The sequence below is a fragment of the Capricornis sumatraensis genome, chromosome 8, assembly GCF_032405125.1.
Source record: "Capricornis sumatraensis isolate serow.1 chromosome 8, serow.2, whole genome shotgun sequence".
NCBI lineage: Eukaryota > Metazoa > Chordata > Mammalia > Artiodactyla > Bovidae > Capricornis > Capricornis sumatraensis.
This window is the reverse complement of record NC_091076.1, coordinates 57,672,649-57,696,121: the sequence shown is the minus strand read 5'-3', so window position 1 is coordinate 57,696,121 and position 23,473 is coordinate 57,672,649. Positions and strand designations below refer to the sequence as shown.

General features: G+C 40.6%; 1 protein-coding gene across 2 annotated transcripts in view; it reads right to left on the bottom strand.

The window, feature by feature from the left end:
• Positions 1-2,063: 2,063 nt before the first annotated feature.
• The window catches only part of ANKFN1 (ankyrin repeat and fibronectin type III domain containing 1), a 193,848-nt gene continuing 172,438 nt past the window's right edge, over positions 2,064-23,473 (bottom strand). For both annotated transcript variants that reach the window (XM_068978753.1, XM_068978752.1), the window contains 2 exons: positions 16,771-16,984; positions 2,064-2,833 (listed from right to left, as the gene is read on the bottom strand). In XM_068978753.1, the coding sequence (XP_068834854.1) occupies positions 2,064-2,833; positions 16,771-16,984 (984 nt within the window). The remainder of the gene's footprint in view (positions 2,834-16,770; positions 16,985-23,473) is intronic.

Sequence of the window (23,473 nt, the reverse complement as noted above, 5' to 3'; positions counted from 1 at the left end):
GAAAGATAAGGGGGCATTCTTACAAGAGCAACACAAATAAATAGGGGAAAACAATAGAATGAGAAAGACTAGAGATCTCTTCAAGAAAACTGGAGACATCAAGGGAACATTTCACACAAAGATGGGCAAAATAAAGGACAGAAATGGGAAGGGCCTAACAGAAAGAGAAGAGATTAAGAAGAGGTGACAAGAATACATAGAAATAGATAGAAAAGGTCTTAATGACCCAGAGAACCACAATGCTGTGGTTACACACCTAGAGCCAGACATCCTGTAGTGTGGAATTAAGTAGGCCTTTGGAAGCATTAGTACAAATAAAACTAGTGGAGCTGATGAACTATTTAAAATCTTAATCTAGCTGAACTACTTAAAATTCTAAAAGATGATGCTGTTAAAGTGCTGCACTCAATATGCTAGCAAATTTGGAAAACTGAGCAGTGGTCACAGGACTGGAAAAGGTCAGTTTTCATTCTAATCCAAAAGGACAATGACAAAGAACATTCAAACTAGTGTACAATTGGGCTCATTTCACATGCTAGCAAGCTAATGCTCAAAATCTTTCAAGCTAGGCTTCGGTAGTATGTGAACCGGGAACTTCCAGATGTATAAGCTGGATTTAGAAAACGCAGAGGAACCAGAGATCAAATTGCCAACATCTGTTGGATCACAGAAAAAGCAAGGGAGTTCCAGAAAAACATCTAATTCTGCTTCATTGACTATGCTAAAGCCTTTGGCTATGAGGATCACGGTAAGTTGTGGAAAATTCTTAAACAGATAGGAATATCAGACCACCTTAACTATTTCCTCAGAAACTTGTATGTCGGTCAAGAAGCAACAGAACCAGACATGGAACAACTGTCAAGTTCAAATTTGTGAAAGATGTACAAGGTTGTATATTGTCACCCTGCTTATCTAATGTCTACGCAGAGTATATTATGGGAAATGCTGGGCTGGGTGAATCACAAGCTGGAATCAGGATTGCCAAGAGAAGTATCAATAACCTCAGATATGCAGATGATACTACTCTAAAAGCAGAAAGTGAAGAGTCTCTTGATGAAGCTAAAGATGAGATTGAAAAAGCTGGCTTGAAACTCAACATTTAATAAACTAAGATCATGGTATCTGGTCCTATCACTTCATGACAAATACAAGGGGAAAAAGTTGAAGCACTGACAGATTTCATTTTCTTGGGCTCTAAAATCACTGTGGATGGTGACTGTAGCCATGAAATTAAAAGACGCTTGCTCCTTTGAAGGAAAGCTATGACAAACCCAGATAGGGTATTAAGAAGCAGAGTGATCTCTTTGCAGAAAAAGGTTCATATAGTCAAAGGTATGGTTTTTCTCGTAGTCATGTACAGATATGAGAGTTGGACCATAAAGAAGGCAGAGCTCTGAAGAATAGATGCTTTTGAATTGAAAGGCTGGACGACTCTTGAGAGTCCCTTGGACATCAAGGAGATCCAAACAGTCGATCCTAAAGTAAATCAACCCTGAATATTCAGTGGAAGGACTGATGCTGAAGTTGAAGCTCCAATACTTTGGTCACCTGGTGCAAAAAGTGGATTCACTGGAAAAGACCCTGGTGCCGGGAAAGATTGAAGGCAAAAGGAAAAGAGGGCAGCAGAGGATGAAATGGTTAGATAGGACTGCCAACTCAATGGACATGACTTTGAACAAACTCCAGGAGAAGGTAGAGGTCAGAGGAGCATGGCCTGCTGCAGTCCATGGCATCACAAAAAGCTGGACACGTCGCAGAAACTGAACAACAAACCTCTGCCACAGGTGCGACCATCAGGATGGTATGCTTGAACTCTTGTGTCCAGGATTCCATGTTGACACTAAAGCTCTTTTATGTCCTTTATAGGCTGAACTGGGTATGAGACTGGCCACTCTTGCCTCCACTCCAACTCTAAAAAAGAGGACCTTGAACCTCTAACCTTTGGATTTTTAACGTTGAAAGCAGTTCAAATTGGTGAAAACAGGGGTGGAGGCGGGCTGGGGTAGGGTGATGGAAAATGCACGGACTCTCAGTGAAAAGTAGACAGCCAATTGTAGACCTCCCTAAAGCATGCTGCTGAGTATCTCCGACACAGGGGAAGTGGTAGGGTCCTCTGGGCTCAACTCCGGGCCCCCGGCGCTGGGCAGGCCCGAGTGGCCTATGACGGCAGGATTTAAGGCGGCCCAGGGTTTGGTGTCCACAAGGGCTGCAGGGTAGGCCTCCACACAGATGCGGTGCACCGCAGGCCTGGGGTCCTGGAGGCTGCTCTTCCGCTCCTCTGGGAGGCTGGCAGCATGGGCCAGAGCCAGGCCCCGTGGCCCCTCGGGGGCAGGTCCTAGTCGCTCGGCTTCCTCAGGCTCCTGGGCCAGGCCACAGGCCCTGGACAGGTGCTGTGTGTACACGCCCTCTGACAACGACAGCGACTGCGTTTCACCGTGCATGCGCAGCCAGCGGTGATGGCGGCTGAAACCGCCGTAGTGCGGCTGCTTGGCCGACTTCCGTTTTCCCAGGAAGCCTAGCGGCGGCCGTGCTCCTGGCACCATCTTGGCGTGGTTCTTGGGCGGAAGGCCTGTGAGGGTCAGGCTGTGCAGGAGCTCGGCACATGCGTGATCGGTGTCCTGGCCTGGCCCCGAAGGAGGCTTCATATCGTGCACCTGCAGGACGTCGGGGGCACTGCCGCTCAGTCCGTTCCGGGACTGCTGGGCAATGTCGTGCGATGACAGGTAGACCAGGTCCAGGTCTCGTGGGCTCAGGGCGTCACTGGAGTCGTAGTCGCTGTCGGTGGGCAGGAAGACTTCTGAGCAGCCTTCTTCGTCAGAGTAAGGCTGTGAATCTGCAAAGCCAGAGACTGCGCTTAGAAAAAAAGAGAAACTCCTAGCCAGGGCTCAAGTACGGGTCCTATGTTTGAGCCCACACCCCCGTGCCTAGAAGGGCTTATGCTTTGTTTAGTGGTCTCCGCTTATTTCTTGATATTTCAGTAAGTTTTGAGCAAGGGGTCCCACATTGTCGTTCTGTGTAGGATTCTATGTTATTTAGTAGATCCCGTTCTTAGCTAAAAGCAGAAGGAGGGAGAGGGAGTCTGACTGGACCAACCAGCCTTGCCGCAGCAGAGCGCAACATGCCCTCCCTTGCCCACACCTAATGTTACTATTCACTTTTCCCTGGACTTGTGGAGAGAGGGTGAAACAGGAAATAAACCTGGATGTCATTCATTTATTCGTTCCCTAATCTTATTTCAGAGGTGACTTTTGCAGTTGATAAAATAGCAGAAACTTAAAAGGGGGAAAGAAGAGGAGGCCCTACGGTGGCGGAAGTCAGGGAAACCTGGATTCAAACCCTGGCTGTCCTCCAGATTGCTCTGTGATCTTGGGAAAGTTACTTAACCTAACCTCTTTGAGCTTCAGTTTTCTTATCTGCAAAATGGGGGTGATAATAGAACTTCTTACTTAAAGTGACTGTAAAAAAATCGTTTATACGTATAAATAGTTAACCTTGTTGTCAGTGTTTAAAAAGAAAAAAAAAATTAAGGCCAAAGGAAAAAATAAAACAAGTGAAATCAGAGGCGAAAATCAGCCTCAAAGGGCATGCTACGTTGGTCGTAAGTGAACCAGAAGTTTAGTTCTGTAAACACAGTATTTGTAATTTAATGCAGTACAAAGTGTTTATATTTTTTTCCCAACCAGGTTGTACATTTCTATAGGACAAAAACTGTCTTAAACTCCTTTGAATTTTCCACAGAATTCAGGCCATATTGGGTACTTGGTAAATATAAGCTAATTTGGAAAACATTCAAGTCCTGTTAAAAAGAACAAGAAATCGCTCATTTTCAAATCTGAGCCAGTCCCATTCAAAAATCGCCATAGGATTATTTATTTATTTGGGTGCACTGGGTTTTAGTTGTGGCAGGAGGGATCTTTAGTTGTGGCATGTAAGATCTGGTTCCCTGACCGGGGATCTCACTGAGTCTTAGCCACTAGACCACCAGGGAAATCCCTTCCATGGGATTTTTAAATGGAATTTAATAAATGGATTTTTAAATTTATCAGGCAAAGAAAATTTGTGAAAATAACTAAGGTTTTTTTTAAGGTCCAATAGGAAAGAGCCTGATTTATGAGGTGTCAAAACATATTATAGAATTTTGGTAATTAAACCTTCCAATAAGAATTGATGTATAATGGACAGATGGACCTGTAAAACAGAAATATAAAGTTCAGGAACTGTCTTAATTCAGTGTGATGATTGAACATACGGTAAAGATAACACTTCAAACTAGGGGAGTGAGTAGAGTTTTCAGTATATAGTATTGGTGCAAGTGGTTATCCTTTAGTAAAATAATTCGAGAACATCCTCCCTTATCTCACATATAAAAGTAAATTCCATGTTGTTTAAATATAACAAGCAAACTCTACAAGTATTAGAAAACAGTATGTTTGTAATTTTGGGTAGGAAGGTCTTTCTAAGCAAGATAAAACCCCAGAAGTCAGAAAAGAAGTAACTGATAATTTGAATATATGAAAGCTTAATACTTTGAAATGACCACATAAAATAAAGATAAGGGATAGATTCAAAGAAAATAGTGATAATGTGTATGCTGCTACTGCTAAGTCACTATAGCTGTGTCCGACTCTGTGCGACCCCATAGACGGCAGCCCACCAGGCTCCCCTGTCCCTGGGATTCTCCAGGCAAGAACACTGGAGTGGGTTGCCATTTCCTTCTCCAATGTTTGAAAGTGAAATGTGAAAGTGAAGTTGCTCAGTCGTGTCCAACTCTTCGCGACCCCATGGACTGCAGCCTACCAGGCTCTTCCACCCATGGGATTTTCCAGGCAAGAGTGCTGGAGTGGGGTGCCATTGCCTTCTCCTGATAATATGTATAAGAAAAGATGAATTTTACAGGCTACATAAAGATTTCCTGTAAATTAGAAGACAATCCAGATGGGCAGAAGATAACCAACACTTCAAAGAATATTTAATACAAATGGACAATAAGCATAATAAAGCTATTCAACCTAGGTAGACTATAGTTACTAATTAGGTAGTAATTTGGGAAATGCAGTTGAAGTAAAAAAGAGGGCATTTTTTATTTGCCCATCAGATTTGCTGAAAATAAACAGAATGATCAACTCCTGTGTTGAGAAGAATGATAATCTCTTGTGTTGGAGATGTGTAGAAAGTCAGGGACCCTCATATAATGGTGGTGGGACTATAACCTGGTCTGGCTCTTTGGATAGCAGCTTTGTAGAATAGATTAATAGTGTGCATATCATTTGTCCCAGCAAGTCCTTTTTTTAGATATCTATGTTTGAGAAATTGTCACTATGTATACATGGAAGCATTTACAAATTGTTTACTGTAACATGATTTATAATAGTGAAAAACTAGAAATAACCTTGTGGCTGAGGCTACTGTGAAGGAAGGCTTAGAGACACAGAAGCATTAAGAAAAGAAAAATAGTTTAAGAAAAGAAAAATACTTTACTTGGCAAAGTTCTGCAAGGGAGTCCAAATTCAGTACTGGCTTGCTGATTAAAAAGTACAACAGGTATTTGAAGTAAAAACCCACAGGGTTATAAGGTTATAGTTCGTCTGTTCATGGTGGAAACTCAGACACAATTATCAGAAGAATATTGCAAGCTTCGGGGGAATAAAACTGTTTTGTTAATGGAGTGAGTAATTTACACAAATGGGATTAAGGTTTCTTCTATTTTAGGGACTAGAACCAGATGTAATATATATTTTTTGGTTGTTTGTTTATTTCAGGGTCAGGGAGTGAAGTGTTTCTTTTCCTTTTTTTCTTTTTCCTGGCTGTAGAAGATGACATTCCTTACTCATTGGCAGGACAAGAGTTCAGTTTTGTTCGTTCGCTGCTGGCTGCTACCCAATATCCATTATCCTTTTTTTAGTTATAAAATCTTAAATTTTGTTTGATACAGCAGTGCATTCATGTAAAAGACCACATTTTTTTTTTTTCAGCTTCCTTTGCAGCTAGGCATGGTCATGTAACTAAATTCTGGCGAGTGAAATAGAACTGAAAATATGCTACAAAGCTTTTGGAAGGCTGCATTCGAGGAGCTGGCTTAGCTGGGAGATGGACCATTTTGTTTTTTCTTCCAATTGCCTGTAACAAGATGTGTTGGCTGGGCTCATGAGGCAACCTTGGAAAAGGAAGCCATGTTCTAGGATGGTGGAACTGAAGACCATAGAGTCTATGTACTGTCCCTGCTTTGTCTTATCTCTGGGCTTCTTTCACATAAGAAAGAAATAAAGTATCTTGTGTTAATGACACCATTATTTGGGTTTTCTGTAACACAGATTCAGACTTAATCCTAACTGATGCAAATCTAAATGTTTTTCATTACAGGAACGGTTTAAAAATTTCGGCACATCCCTACTATGGATCCAGCTACAGAGAATGAGATCAACTCATATGTTGTTCTTTAACTAATGATGATCAAAAAGGACTTCCTTTATTTATTTATTTATTTTGGTTCCACTCATCTATTCAAGGATTCCCTCAAACAAAACCTTTTTTAGAAAGTATCTCTCAACTGTCCCAGAAAGGATTGCCCACTTGTCTGCACTTCTGAAATATTTTTTGCTTCTATTATCCTTTGGCACTTAGCCTGTATAGACTTGTATTGTTAGTTATCATTTTAATGCAAATATAACATCCTGGTTTCCTGGTTGGACCAGAGCCCCCTTCCGGCAAAGATACTTAATTCACCCATTTGTTCAACAATGAAGATTTTGTTTTGCTTGAGCTCCTGCTCTAACAGAAGCACCATGTTTAGTGGCTGACTGAACGTAAAATTAATAAGAAATGATCTGTTTCAGGGATTTTACTGTTTTAATGGGAGTGGGGCGTATGCATCTATGAGACTGTGGAAGAACGTACCTTTTATAAAAGAAGTTTAGCAAGTAAGATGCAGGTTTATAGGAAAGAGATCATATTTTATTGGGACAGGATTGATAAAACACTATCATGTTTATTTTTTCTCTCCACCTCTGTTTCTATGTATATTAATTTATTTCTTCATCTACTTTCAAAAAATTATTTGAGGCAGCTTTTAATAATACATATACAAATATTGAGGAAAGGATTAGAAAACAGAGAGCGAAAGGAAACAGTGTAAGTAGTCCTGTTTGACTGTTCGATGGGAATTAGAGTGGAATTTGGGGAAAATGGGGCTACAAAAGTAAGATGTCAGCATTTTCACTCTAGGAATTTATCCTAGAAAAATTAAGGTTTATTTTCATGCAGGAACCTGTATATGAATGTTCATATAACAGTTTTATTGGTATTAACCCCAAGCTGGAAACTACCCAAATACCTTTCAATGAATGTGTGATTAAACAAATTGTGATACACCCATTCAATGAAATGCTACTCATCAGTACAAATAAAGAATTCTATTTATGTAACATTCATGAAATAATTATAGAGATGAAGAACAGATTAGTAGTAGCCAGGGTAGGGTGGGAGTGGGGTGTGGTGGGTGAGGTATAAAGGGGGTAACAGAGGAAGTTTCGTGGAGATGGTACAATTGGCTATGGTGTGATGACCCAAGACTATACATATGACAGATTGCACAGAGCTATGCAGTCGAGCCTACCTGCTTATGTGCACGCACATGAATGCACACACACACACACACACACACACACACACATGAGTATAACTGGTGAAATTTAGATGAACAGTAGATTGTACCAGGTTCTTGGTTTTGATATTGTGCAAGAACTGTGTAAGATGTGAACACTGGGGAGATCCTGGGGAAGGAGAACATGGAAATTCCTGTACATTTCTTTGCAACCTGATGTTCTTACAATTATTTTAAATAAATGATTAAAAGGTTATTTTTTAAAAAAAGACAGGATAGAACCAGAGGAGAACAGTGAATGCCTAGATAAGGAGTTTGTACCTAATTTTGTAGCCAATGGGTATTTATCAGAAATATTTAAAGAAATAATTAGCAAGATGAGAGCTGAAATTTATAATAATTATGTCACAGGTAGGATGTAAGATGAACTGAATCAGGAGGAAACAACAGGGAGGTCAGCTGGGATGCTGTTGTCCAAGATATGTTTTTTCCTTTAAATATTTACCTTTTTTAGGTTGTGGGGTTCAGCAACAGTGGTAGTTATGAGGAAGAAAACAGAACTCCAGGAAAGTCATTCATTTGAAGATGTTTACTGAGCACCTATTTTATGATAGACGGACATGGTCTCTGCTTTCAAGAAGTTCATAGAGGGTGGATTAGAAAATAAGTAAGTCAGAATATACCTAAGATTAATTTCAGAGATTGTAAAGTTCTATGAATAAAATGAAACTGGATTTCAGCTAGAGAGTGACTTGGGAGGGAGATTCTTCAAATCAGGTAGCCAGGGGAGGAATCTCTGGAGTCTAGATGAGACTTCAATGATCAGAAGGAACCAGGTTTATAAAAATTTTAGGGAATAGTGTTCTAGGCAACTTGGAGAAGCAAGTGTAAAGGCCCTGAAATGACAAATATGTTTCTAGCCTTGGTGCCTGGAAAATAGGAATAGCATCAAACCAGAGGAGTTTTAACTGCAAGAGGGTCGGGCAGTGGAAGACATGCTAAATTTAATTTGGGACAGATTGAATCTAAGCGGTTGGCCAAACCATCCTGGAGGGCTGGAATGGGAACATGGTGGGTAGCACAGTTGAGGGAAAGTGTTTGTGGGTAGAGAAGACACTACTGGAAAGGGAACAACCGAAGATGTGAGCCATAAGGTGATGGAAATAGCAAGGAGGATCACTTGGGAGCACCGGTGCTGTCATCAATCTTTAGTGAAAAAATGTAAGGACTCCTGCTTAGGGAAGAAGGCAGACACAGCTTTTCAAGTTAAGAGAACTGGATAAAGGCTTGGGCTGAATGACTTTGCCTTCCTTAAAACAATTTTTAGACAGTCCTTTTCCCAATCTTTTAAAATTTATTTATTAAGCTAATTAATTTATTTTAATTGGAGGCTAGTTACTTTACAATATTGTAGTGGTTTTTGCCAGACCTCGACATGAATCAGCCACGGGCGCACATGTGGAAACAGAAAACAGGGTCTCAGAACTCTTAGCTGTTTTTGATGATGGTAGTGGTAGTGCCATAGGCCTTGATGAAGAGAGGTTAATTGAACATTTGACACTGGGCTGGAAAAAAGATCCAGGCAGTTAACTGGTAATTGACTTTACTCAAACTCCCTTCTCTATTTGATCACTGTCGTCTATTCAGCTATCCATATATACTATTCATTTGTATCCACAATAATAATAATAGTACTTGATGTTTACTTAGTGCGTACTGTGAGCCAGCCATCATGCTCAATGTTCTGGGAGCTTTATCTTATTTAATTCTTACACCAGTTCCCATTCACACATAAGGATACTGAAGCCTGAAAGTGAAAAGTGAAGTCGTTCAGTCGTGTCCGACTCTTTGTGACCCCATAGACTGTAGCCTACCAGGTTCCTCTGTCCATGAGATTTTCCAGGCAATGGTACTGGAGTGGATTAAATTTTCCAGCTCAAATAAGCTGATACGTGGCAGAATAGGAAACTATACGCAGATTTGTGTCACACCAAAGACCTATGATTCAGAGGTTAAAATGTCTGCTGGCAATGCAGGAGACCTGGGTTCGATCCCTGGGTCGGGAAGATCCCCTGGAGAAGGAAATCGCCCCTTCTGGAGAAGGAAATGGCAACCCACGCCAGTATTCTTGCCTGGAGAATCCCATGGACAGAGGAACCTGGTGGGCTACAGTCCATGGGGTCGCAAAGAGTCAGACATGACTGAGCGACTTCACTTTCTTTCTTTTCTTTCTTTCAAAGATCTGCTCTACTGCTATTCCCATGGCTTTCTGTGGAAGCTTCCTGCAGGCTGGGACCTAGTTCATGTGATCCGCTTGGTGTGATGCCCACACAGTTATATTAAGCTTTTAGTGAGAGAAATAGGTTAGGTTTGTATTAGTTTCCTGTGGCTGCTGTAACAAATGACCACACACTGTGTGGCTGAAAACAACAGAAAGGTATTCTCTCACGGTAGTCAGCTGAGTGGCACTCCCTCTGGAGGCTCTAGGGGAAAATATAATTTCTTGCCTCTTACTGCTGCTCGTGGCTGTGCATACCTTGGGCTGCATCACTCCAATCTCCGCCTCTGCCTTCACATGGGCCCTCTTCTGCGTCTTTTAAGGACACTCGTAATTGGATTTAGGGCCCACCTGGATAATCCAGGATGATCTCATCTCAAGGTTCTGAGTTACATCTGTGAAGACTCTCTTTCCAAATAAGGTCACAGGTTCTGAGAGTTAGGACACAAACATGTCTTTTGGTTGGCTACCGTTTAACCCACTAGATGTCTGATAGTAAAAATGTCTAGAAGCAAGTGCTAAGGGGGTTGTATCGCTTAACTCTTTCCAGCCTGTAGTCAGGTCAAATGCTCTACTAGAACAGTTTGCACTTTGACCCCACAACATACAGATAGTGAGAATTTGTTGGTGGTAGGGGACTAGTGAGTATATGAAGGTATGCTTTAAGGGCTGACATTCTGATATTTTGATTGAGCATCACATTTTAAGACGCGGTCTTAGGAAGAGCTGGTGCTCATGTCCCCAGGTTGAGTTAGCTGCTCAGTTCTCTTGGCTCATAAAGCATTTTATTTATATCTCTGTTACTGCATTTATCAAGATTTATTATAAATTATTCTCTTATATTTTTATCTCTCTCATTAAGTGTAAACTCCAGAGGACATGCACCATGTCTTATTCAGCTCTGCTTAGTAAATGTTGAAGAAGCCAGTCAGTGAAGGAAAGGACTAAGGAAGGAGTTAAGCACAGGGACATATAAATCCTCTATATTTCCTAGATCTGAACGTGGACGTATGCACAGACCATGAGGAGTAGAGTGTGAATTCGTCGTCATTGTATTATTAGCCTGTTGTGCTATATCTGACCCATACAAGAGTCTCAGTAAAGAATGCTGCGTGGAGTTGAAACTGAAACAAATATTGAAATCTGAAAGCTTAAAGAGTGAGATTTGATTGCCTCCTAAAAACAATACTGAAAGCAGTCTGAAAAGATCTAATTTAATCTGCCACAGAAATGTCTGAAAACAATTAGCTCCATCATTTAACTTCATTTTATTTTTTTCATTTTGCTTCATATTTGGTGACTCTTAACTTGAGTCAACACAGTTGTAGCAGAAAGGACAGTTATCTGAAAATTAGGCTGAAGTCCTGCCTTGCTCCTTACAGTGTATATGATGTTGAACAAATCACTTAGCCCCTCCCAACTTAGCCCCTTTATCTGTAGCATGTAGGTAATCATGTTACCTATCTTCTATAGGCACTATAAGGATTAAATTAGTTTGTTAAAAATAGTTTAAGGTGTTAATATTGAAACAGAAGGTGTTAATATTGAAATCTTTTTCACTTTTAAATAGAGAATAGCTAGAAAACATATTAAAGGTGACTCATTAAAATACAAACCGGTAATAAAAACACCTTCAAGATTTTCCTGTGAGAATTGTACTGATAGTAAAGAACAATAATGTCTTGAATGGCGTCTTGTATTAGTCCAGTACTGTATTTCTCATCCTAGATTTAGCAAAGAATTTGTAAATTATGTAAATTTTTGCTAAAACTCCCAAGAGTAAAGGAGATAGGAGATAAATCAAGAGAAAGAGCAAGTTGTAACTGTAGTAACCCAGGAAAGAGATGAAAAAGGGCTTAAGTATGAAGTGGTAAATATTATATTGTAAGTTCATGGACCTGCACTTTGGAAACCCTGCTCTAGTGGGAATCTAAATATTTGACTTCCATAGTGGTTGTCTTATTTATTATAGGACTTAGTGGAACCTATTGCTTAGAGTGGGATACCCCTCCCAGAACAAGCTGGGAAAATCTCCAGGATGCCAGCCAGGGCACTGAGGAGAGTTTCCAGGGATTTTAGGCCACTGCCACTCCCTCCCTTCCTGGAAAAGAATGCAGAGTGCAGCTTCCATCCCCAGATCCAGGCCATATGCTCCATTAAGCATTGTAGGCGCCTTGCCCAGCTGTTATTTTAATAAAGCTGGTTGCGCTCCTCAATTTCCCTTAGAGGACCCACTGGGCAGGCCGGCACTGGTAGAACCTTGTGTTTCCCCTCTGCTTGACCCACGAGCTGTCTGATGGAAGTTCTGCCCATAGTATTAGTGCTGGCTTAGGAAGCTTGGCTTTCTTGCCACTTAATGGGTGTTGCAACTCCTGGTCTCTGCAGACCAGGCCAACAACAGCAGAGTAGAGTTGATGTGGATTTTGAGGGTGTTATGGGGAGATGACGTTGCAGGAAGGAATAACTGATTTAAAGCTATTGCTTTTCTCTTAAAGGCAAGGGGCATGGCAGGACAGAAAGAAAGGAAAAAGAAGTGGTATTTGCCCTAAGAATCTATCATCACATTTTTAATATATCACTGTTCAAACGGGTACTCTCTGTGTGTGTGCTTCACTGAATTTATTTCCACTGTATTTGAGTAGAATTTAGATAATTTAGAAACAAAGAATTTTGTTTCTAAATCATCAAGCCTTGAGTAGAAGCTCATGGGTTTGTTCACCTTCTAATTTCCCATCTTCAGATTCCTGTTATTTATTTATTTATTTGAGCTGTTTAGTTTATGCCACAGTGTTCTTAATTTTCACTTCATCTGGGAAAATCTACTGGGAAGAGTTACATTTGGAAGATCAGGATAATTTTCACATGCATCTGAAGGAAACAGCGCCTCCCCTCCCCTTTGTTGCCTCACCCATGCATCACTAGGAGAAATAGCAGTATCGGAAAAAAAAAAAAAAAAAATTGCTGCTGTCTGTGACCACTATACCCACAGAAAAGAAGTGGGAGAGAAAATACCTAGCCATGGACCAGTCATTCCACCCCCTGCCTTGTGCTGCCTCTGCTAGGAGCCAACTTTCCCCCTTGGGTCTTTGGGAGATGCTTAATTTTAATTGACTCAGACGAGTTGTACTTTGTGTCTGAAAACCACACAGAAATGGGAAGTAAAGAGTTCCACTGCCCTCCCACCCTGCCCGTCCAACCACATACACATATACACACACAAACAAATCCAAGGTACTCAACAGCCTTCAAACGGAATCTTGGGCTGGTACCAGAGTCTAGGCTTGTGACAGGCTTTGCATTTCCAGCAGACTTCTCAGAAATTAGGTGACCCCTGCTCACGCCGAATGGAACTGTGTTGTAAACTTTGACCTATGAGCAACCCAGAGGGGATGTACCTCTAAATTGGATTTTCCCCTTTTCATTAATGGTTTCCAAGCAATTAAAAATAGTCACCCTAGTGGAGAGGACAGAGTATGCAGGTGCAGATTCCGTTGCAATGAAAGGCTTCTGCTTTTGTGCGGAGATGCTAAATGTTTCTCCCCTTTCCCAACAGTTTCCCTCTCCCCAGGTTCCATTTTTCACTTGCTGCCCTCCACATCTTTGTGTTTCACAGCCCATGGAATCTTGGCTTCAGAGAAATAAATGGACCCAAGAGAGAGTTATATTTTAAGAAACAGAATGATGATCGCTCACATTTTAAGTTAATAATAAAATCCAAGTGTAATTGGCCAGATCTTCCCAGCAGGAAGTGTGTGTAACCCGTCATCTGGGCAACGTGAGAATTTGGCACTTACGTGGCACAGGAGAGGCCACCCGCAAACAGCCAGGGGGGACCTACTTAGGAGCCTGTGGCTAAGAGAAGATTAAACACTGAGAAAGTTCTGTGAGCAGAGAGGACAGACAACGGCTGTGAAGGTGGGAGTGAAATGGAAGAGTTGTTTGTAGAGTTATGTGAATTGGGGAACAACGGAGGGTATATCTGTCCTGCCTTGTCAACGTACCCTTTCAGGCTCACACCTCCCCAGCTACAAGATTCTGAAGAGTGTATCCTTACTGGTTCCATTTTTTAACCTCCGGGTTACTCCCTGATCGATGCCTATTCGGTTTCTATCTCCTTTCCTTCTCAAACTGCTGTCTTCAAGGTTACTGACGACTTTCTTGTTGAAAAGTCGAAACAAAACAATAGAAGCTGTTGTTCTATTTAACCTTGTCTACCATCATTTGACATGTTTTAATTTTTGTGACGCTGCTCTCTTTATCTTCCTCTTGTCTTTACTTCTCAGTTTAAGAAGTCTTGCTGTTCTGTTCCACAGACATCTTTCCTTCTCCTCTCTTACTCTATCTACTCTCTCTAGGGAATATTAAGCATATTCATGGGGAATATCAAGCATTTTCATAGCGAATATCAAGCAGTCATATGTCAACAATGATTAAATCTATAATATTAGTTCATTTATCTTTTCTGAACTTCACACCCCATGCATCCTGTTTGCTTTTGAATGTTTCTTTTTTGCATGGAATGCCCTAAAACAAACCTAAATTCACCATACCCATTTACTCAAACTTTTTCTCCTCCTGTCCATCTGTTTTTTGGTAAATGACATCATAATGTCCTGATGCCAGAAAACTTTCTATCTTCTTTGTTGATAGCTTTCTGATTGATCTCCCTGTTTCCAACATCGGTCTCTTCAAGCAACAGACAGATTTGATTCTAAAGAATAATTCAGATTATATCAATCCTTGCTTAAAAGGTGTCAGTGGCTTTTGGTCACAAATAGAATAAAATTCCAGCTTCCTTCCATGCCCTGCCTGATCTGCTCCTTGCCTTTCTCTGTACCCCTTCTCTCATCACCAGCCCCTTTGTTCAATCTACTCCAAAGACTTTGGCCATCTTTTCACCCTTCGCTTACCTCAGAGCCTTTTGCTATCTTGTCGCTTGGGATATCCGACTCCAGATCTTTGCATAACTGGATCTTTTTTTTTTTGCTGGTTCAAATGTAACCTTCACAGACAGGTCTCTGCTGTTTATCCTAGTGGATTCAGCACCCTTCCTAGCCACCTTAATTGCTGTTTTGTATTATACTTTGGAATTTTCACTATCTGAAATCATCTTGTTTCTATTTTCATTGTCATCCTAGAATGCCAGCTCTATGGGAGCACAGACTTGGCTTTGTTTATCACTATATCCTTTTTACCTTGAAGAGTGCCTGGAACATAGTGGGTGACCAATAAATGCTTTTTAAATGAAAAAAAAAGAAAAAAAGGATACTATCCTTAGATCCTGAGTTCAGCCAGACTGCTTCCAGTTCCCTGAAATACAACACACCTGCACATTCTGCCTCCTCTGCTTATAATGCTTTCCTCTTTTTCAGTTCAAATTCTGCTTATTCTTCAATACTTGACTTTGTCACCTCCTCCAGGAAGCTCTCTTTGATTTTATGAGTTCCTGGTTAACACCTCCATTAGATTCTATAGCACCCTGTGCATATCCTTATTATATCAGTAGCACATATGCAGTTAGTATGAAGTTGTTTGTAATGTGTCTGTCTCCCCCATTAATTAGCTTCTGGTAGGGATAGTGTTTCATTTGTATCCTGAGCTTACTGGGAATCTATAAAACCTACCTAATTATTTTGTTGAGTTATTTGTTAAATGATAGAACCCTTTGGTAATATAAATAAGCTGTCTCTCAAGTTCTTACACTTGCCAAGTTTTGATTTTTAGACACTGAAGTTTTTTAGAATGTACATAAACTTCCTTATAGAAAAGGTTCATATCCCCGCTAAAGTTTTCTGAAATAAAAATAACATTAAATACTATATTGCAATTTATTGTCTATTATGTTCTGTGAACCTCTGACATAGACTCTTATTCAAAAATAACTTTTCAAGGTTTATATAGGATTATTCTCATTTTACATACAAAGAAACAGGCTCAGATGTAGTAATCTGTTCAAGCGCATACAGCTAGCACAGCAAAGCTGGAATTTGAATCCAGGTCTTTAATTTCTAAGGCCAGGCTCTTTCTGCTACACCATGCTGCCCCCTATGGGACAAGTTCACATTTTAGAACTGTTTATTAAAAATATCAATTATTATCATTGTAGAACATATAAAATTGGCTCTTATAAGATATAGAATAAAGATGCTTTGAATACCATTTTATAATTGATTAGAAAAATGGCATTTGTTTCAACATGTTCTAGGCAAGAACATTCATTATATTGCCTTTGACTAGTATGTTTTCTCTCTGTTTATATGTATAAAAGGGTTTTGCAGAAGTTTGTGTTAACTATGTTTTTTTCAGTTAGTAGTATTTGCCATGTAAAGTCGAATTTAATTCCCAAGAGTGGAGGTGGCTTGCTAGGCATCTCCTGCAGCTTATCTGTAAGTTGTCTCCAGATTGTTGTATCCATGATGAGACCAACCTATTTATTTGGCCTCAGGCTCAGGATTCTAGTTTACCCAAGGTTTCTTGCTTTCCCATCTTCACCCCAGGACATTGGTGCCATGTTGGTGGGAAGTTTGCCTGGAACTCTTACCCAGGCTAGGACCTCCTTCCTGCCTCCTTCCTGTCAGTCCCTATTTACTGGAGACTGGGCCTGTTTTCTTTACTCCCTGGTTTTGGTCAAATTCCTTTTGTATATGGGAAGCTTGAACTGGAACTGGCATGAATCTTCTCCACTCCTAACTGGATGTGATCTCAGGTCGTTGCCTGAGCTTCCTACCCTCCTCTGTGCTGATTTTGCTTCTTCTATGCTTCTAGACTCTTACTGCTGAGCAAAGTTTTCTACTGCTTGCTGAGTCTAACGACTCAGCACAAACCTCATCAGTGGAGATTAGGACCAAGCATCTGGTGACTGAAACACAGAATTTTGGATCTTATTGCTTACCACTCACTGCCTTTCTTCTGTGCATCTCTGGGGATGGTGATGGTGATGGAAGGCAGTCTATATGTGATGATGTAGAATTGATCTTCTTTAGGTTCTGCTCATCTGAGGGATCTATCAGCTTAGTGATGGATAAGCCAGAAACTGGTTGCTTGTATCTTGCATAATGTAGAGCATCCATGATCCACCTCATTTCACGCCAAACTTCATCTATTTGCTTTGGAATAAAATGGTAAAATACATTGAATTAGCTTCCCAGGTGATGCTAGTGGTAAAGAACCTGCCTGCCAATGCAGGAGACAGCAAAAGATGTGGTATCGATCCTTGGGTCAGGAAGATCCCTTGGAGTAGGGCGTGGCAACCCACTCCAATAATCTTGCCTGGAGAATCTCCATGGACAGGGAGGTCTGGTAGGCTACAGCCCGTGTAGTCGCCAAGAGTCGGACATGACTGAAGCAACTTAGCATACATGCATGCATTGAATTAGTGAACAGGTTTAAAAAGGTGTTAAGTTTCCCTGAGGGTCCAACATGATACATTTTCTACAGTATCTGGTTTTGAGCATGGGTAAAATATTTTCAACATAGATTTACTAAACCAGAAAATATCTCGTTTTTATAACCTTTTGTGTCTTGCGTGTTTTTTACCCAAGAGGCTATTTCATTTAAGGCAAATAGTGAAAGACTTGGATTCCAGCTGGGATCTGCAACTTATTGGTTCTATAACAACCTTTGGCAAATCACTTGACCCCTTTGAGCTTTAGTTGCCTTATTTGTGAAATGTGGACAAAATATTTCTTTTATACACCACAGGACTGCTGTGATGATTGGGTGAAATGATAAGTTTGAAGGTGCTTTATAAAACTGCAGGGTACATTTCGCACACATGTAAACTGTTATTAATTCTCAGCATGTAATGAAATATTCCTCATTAGGATTTATGGGGAAGGCATATGATAAAGTCTGAATTTCAGAACAAGTGGAGAAAGAAATATTGTTTTAGTCCTGTGTGAACTAGTAAAGCATTATTGGAATAAACAGCTTTGCATCTAATTTCACTGGGTGCCTTGAGCAAGCCATTGACTTCTGACCCATTTACCTCGCTGTGAAAAGAAGAGGCTGGGCTGGATGTCTAAGGTCCCTTCCAACTCTGACACTTTATGATTTATTTTTGAAGAACCCTTAGAAAGTTGGGGTCACTTAGTTTCCAGCTAGAAGATGTTTATTGTATGAATACTACACGGTTAAGGTGTCTCTGATTATAGAAGGGACTATCTAATATTCTGTTTTATTTTCAAATTTCAAATTTTAGAGTCTTAATCTGTACTTAAGAATATCCACAAACCAGATGCTCCCAATAAACACAGAGTGGCTTCTGAAACTGTGAGAGTTCAGAGTGACAGGCAAGTTTGAGTGAGCTAATGCATGGCACTGCATGGTTGGTTGCCATTTCCCTTGCCTTCTGGTAATGTTCTATCCTGGAGTGACAGAACTGAGCAGAGTTTTTAGTGTTGTTAATGAAAGCATGAAATTGAGCTTCAGGCTTTGTCAGCCAGTGAGCTGGGCTGAAGGTTCAACAGTGGCAGGCCCACTGAACATTATATAGGGAAAAATCTGAAGTTCAAGGGGTAAATAAAGTGGAAGTTCCATTTAACGCTTGGACAAATTTTGTTAATGAGATTGTTGCTTTCTCAGCTAGCTTTTATTGATCTCACCTCATGCAGCATACTCTCCTCTCAAAGTGAGGCACTGCATGACTATGGACAGCTTTTAGAGGTCCTGCCAAGGCAGGGACTATGCTTCTGTACCTTTTACTCTTGGCTGTGCAAAGAATAGGTACTCAGTAAATGATTGTTCAGCCAATGAAGGTATGAGTGAATGGTTAGCTAATACTTTAGATCTCTGTCATTGAACAGAATTATTATGAGGATTAAGTAAGATGATGTAGGTGAGTGCACACTGTAATCTGTACATTCTTATAAAATTTTCAGTTGTTGCAATGACAATCATTGTTACTATAGTGGACGGCATGTGACCTCCCAAAATATATGTCCACATCCTAATCCCTGGAACCTGTATTACTTTATATGATAAAAGAATGAATGTTACCTTTTATGGCAAAAGATGTGATTGGTAAGGATTTTGATGGGAGGATTTTACCCTAGATTATCTAGGTGGGCCTTGATTCCAGTGACGAATGTCTGCATGAAGACATCCTTACGAGAGTGAGGCAGACAGAGATGTGGTCGACAGAGGAGGAGGCTGTGTGACCACAGAAGCAAAGATTGAATTGAGGTAGCCCCAAGTCGAGAGACGCCAGTGGCCACCAGGAGCTGGAGGAAGCCAAGGATAGATTCTCCCCCTCTCCAGAGGGAGTGTGGCTCTGCTGACACCTTGACTTAAGATTTCTGGCCTTTGGAACTGTGAGAGAGTAAATTCCTGCTGTTGAAGCCACTCAGTTTGTGGCAATTTCTTGCAGCAGCCTTAAGAAATGAATACAATTATTAATAACTTGTCCTCCACTTGCTCTCTTTGGATAGGTTGTTTTAGCCTTACTACTGAGGATGGATAGTGAGATTTAGTACAAAAAATTTAAAATTTATGTGTAGAGACAATGTTTATTTCTTAATTTTTCTCAGTGATGGCAGTGAAGAAGTGTTAACTGAAGAGAAATCAGAAACAAGTAGAGGGAAACCTATAGACTGAGTTTAACGGACTTAGTTAAGTAGCTCTAAGAGAAGCGCAATTTTCACTCATTTTACCTTATACTGTTGATCTAAAAATAACTGACAACATAATCCCCTTGATTTTAACGTCCAAATACAGCTTCTAAAGACTTGCTGACATGTTTTTAAAAAAGAAAGCCCATGAACTCACTAGGTCTGTTGGTTAAAAGTTTTGCATCCATTTCTCACTTTGCCCTTTAAAAATTTTGGTTTTCATCCCATAAATTACCCTCCTTTCTCTGTACGCAGGCAAGATAATATTTTTATTAAAATGTAAAGGTGATTGGTTTTCTCACAGCACAGTTACAAGGTGCTTGAGGGGATGATAGATTGGCTATATTTAATGAGCTGTGTTTCTATTACAGCTTAGGAGCATTTGAAGCATTCCAGTATATAAATTATAGCCTAATTGCCCTTTCGGCTTTAGCAGCTCCAAATATGCCCAGTGCCAAGTCTCTGCACTCTGCCATTTCTGCTGCATGTGTTGTCTGTAAAGGCTGTATACCTTATCTATGATTTTCTACACCTCCCCCGGCCCAGCCCTTCCTCTCTGGCTGCGCTGCTTGGCTTCTTTTCCCAACTGTATTTACACAGACTCCCTTGCTCTTTACAATGTTTGGTTTGTGTAGTGCCTTCAACACTGTCTTAGATCTGGAATCACACAAATGCTCCCACAGCTGGCACTTGCCTCTGCCGATTATGGTGTGTGGTGGACTGAGTGCTGGATGCCAGTGGGTGAATGGCTGCAGCTGGTTCTCATTCTGAGCAGGAGAGACTGAGAAGCCCAGCCTCGTTAAGGAGAGAGATGCTCCTGCATTAACTCTAGTCGGTGAAATTATCCATGTTGGACGGAGCAAGGAAGTCCACTGAACGCTGTGGGTGCGAGACGGTCTGGTTTGAGCCTGGCCAAGAAGTGCTTTCTTGAACTCTTGGAGAACTGGCTTTCATCCAAGTCTCCGTTTACCTGGCTGGCTAGCTGGAGAGTACGTAGAGAGGGCTCTCAAGTTACCTGCTTTAGGGAACCAGAGCAGGCTAGAACTTTAAAGAATTCCTGGCCTCGCTTGCCTTCATCCATCCCACTTAATGGTGTGCTGAAAAGGAAAGAGGAGAAAGCGGAGGAGCCATAGGCTGGGTGAGAGAGAAAGGGGCGAGGACTGTCACCTGGAAGTAAGAATGGAGCGAGGGACTCTTGGAGTATGTGACAGGCTAAAGAAAGTCAGTGTTCTTGGTTGGACATAATGCAGTCAGGGGAGCCTTAGCTGGAATAAAGTGGAGATAGAACCTAAGGGAAAGTTAAAGAAGCGCATCTATGAAACTATGGCTGTTAAAGAAGTCATGAAATGTTAGAGCCAACTCAATGCTTAAGAAGTCGTCCAGTCCAGTTCTTACAATTGAGGCCCTTGGATCAAATAAATTGGCCCAAGGTTTATCGGTGGAAGATTCCGGACTAAAAATGTATAGTAACTGAATTCTCGTCATTCTTCTTCTTACTATGCTCCCCTGCTCCTTACACTGGGTTCAGAAGATACGCCACTCTTTCACATCCTCCTCCTGCTTCTTTCTTCTTTTTCCCCACCCCCTTCCTCTATCAATCTTTCATTTTTACTAGAAATAAAATAAATGATGTCAATGTTTTTAATTTTTAAATACTGTGCTTTCAGGTCAAGAAAGCAAGTAAGTTCCGGAAAGGTTTATTTTTTCAGTCTAAGAGGTCACCTAAAATATCTCATTTAGGATGAGAGAAGTAGGATAGGACTTGTCTGGCTCACACTTTGCAAGCATATTACAATATCTTCTTCGTGAGTACTTAATAAACCCCCAATCTTGCACATCATGTTTTAAAGTATTTCCCCTTCTTATTAGTGAATGAATGTATAATTTATTGCATACTTATTATGTGCAGGCACTTCAGTGAAATCGTTATATGCATTATCGTATTCAATTCTCTCAGTGACGCTGAAAGCTAGTCCTCTTATTATCATCCCTATTTTACAGATGAGGAGATTGAGATTTAGAGAACTTTATTTGCCCAAAGTTCACGGCATTTTCTCATCTTAGGTCCTCATTACTTGCTTGGAGGGTTGTCTGATAGCTTTGTATCTGGTTTCCCTGCCTTTAGTCTTCTCCTTAAGTCTAGGAATGACATGCAAATGATTTAGTAGCCAATGAGAATGAGTGCTCACTGTGAGCAACCAGTGTGGCCACACATCAATGCGAATGGGAGGAATATCCTCCGCTGCTTGAATCTGTCTTAAACATCTGTGAGACCCTGTCACTGACTTTCTCCAGCACTTTGGCTGGGTACCTATGGCCTACAGCATCAAGTACCAATTTCTTACTATGGTCTCTAATAAAGCCTCATGTGATCTGATTTCATTGCTCCTTTCACTCTTACCTAATTTTTCACCATTGTCCTTTACTCGGTTTATGCCCAAACTAATCTTGGTTACACATCATTCCCCAGGTAGGATTTTTCCGCTCTTTCTCCCTTATCTGGTTATGCTTCTTTGGCAGCTCCTCATTCTGTCTCTCCTCACTGAGACTAACCTATGCCCCTAGGCCCAGCTCACGTATCAGTTACATCCTCTACTGCATTTTTTATTTTTAATGCCCACAAATATAAGTAAAATTCTACTTCTTTGTGTTGACACAAAACATTTTTACTTTATTTTTTTTATATTTCTCTTTTGGTACCTTGGAGAAGGAAATGGCAACCCACTCCAGTATTTTTGCCTGGAAAATCCCGTGGACGGAAGAGCCTTGTGGGCTACAGTTCATGGGGTCACAAAGAGTCGGACATGACTGAGTGATGAGGCAAGAAATTTGGCACCTAAATCATTTTTACAGATAGTATTTATACACATTTCTTGTTTACCCTAATGAATTTTAAGTGAAGTTCAAGGACCATGTGTAATTCAACTTCATATCTCCCTTTCAGTGCCCAACGCTTGTGTCCAACAAATATTTATTTATCAGATTGATCTGAATATATATCAAAGTGATATTCATGATGGGGTTATTGCTGTTATAGAAGTCCCCGCTTATTCATGGTTTGCTTTCTGCAGTTTCAATAACCATTGCTCAACTGAGGTCTGAAAATATTAAATGGAAGATTCCAGAATTAAACAGTTCATAACTTTTAAATTGCCACTGTTCTGAATAGCAGGATCAAATCTCCTGTCATCCTGCCCAGCATTCCCAGGATGTGAATCATCCCTCTGTCCAGCATATCCCACTCTTTAGTCAGTTAGTAGCCACCTTGGTCATCAGATTGCTGTGGTATCATAATTCTTGTGTTCAAGTAACCCTTATTTTAATTAATAGTGGCCCCAAAGTGCAAGAGTGCAAGATGCTGGCAATTTGCTTATGACAAAGAGAAGCTACAAAGTGCTTTCTTTAATTGAACAGTTGACAGTCCTATACTTAATAAGGTAAGGGACAAAAAACCTGTATGGTGAAATTGCTAAGATCTATGATAAGAATGAATCTTCATTCCATGAAATTGTGAAAAAGGAAAAAGGAATTCCTAGTAGTTTTGCTGTTGTACCGCAAATAGCAAAAGTCATGGCCACAGTACATAATTAGTGTTTAGTTAAGATGGAAAAAGACATTAAATTTGTACAATAAGCTATTTTGAGAGATAAGGCTTTCACATAGTTTTTGTTACAATATATTGTTATAACTGTTCTATTATTGTTGCTAATCTCTTGCTGTGCCTGATTTATAAATTAAACTTAGCATAGGTGTGTACATATAGGGAAAAATAGTATATCCAGGGTTTGGTACTATCTGCAGTTTCAGTCATCCAGTCTTGAGATGTATCCCCTGAGGTTAAGAGGGGACCGTGCCTTCATTTTGTGAACTGGGTTATACTGCAGGCATAAAAGGGCTTCCCAGATGGCGCTAGTTGTAAAGGACTTGTCTGCCAATGCAGGAGATGTAATAGACACAGGTTCAATCCCTGAGTCAGGAAGATCCCCT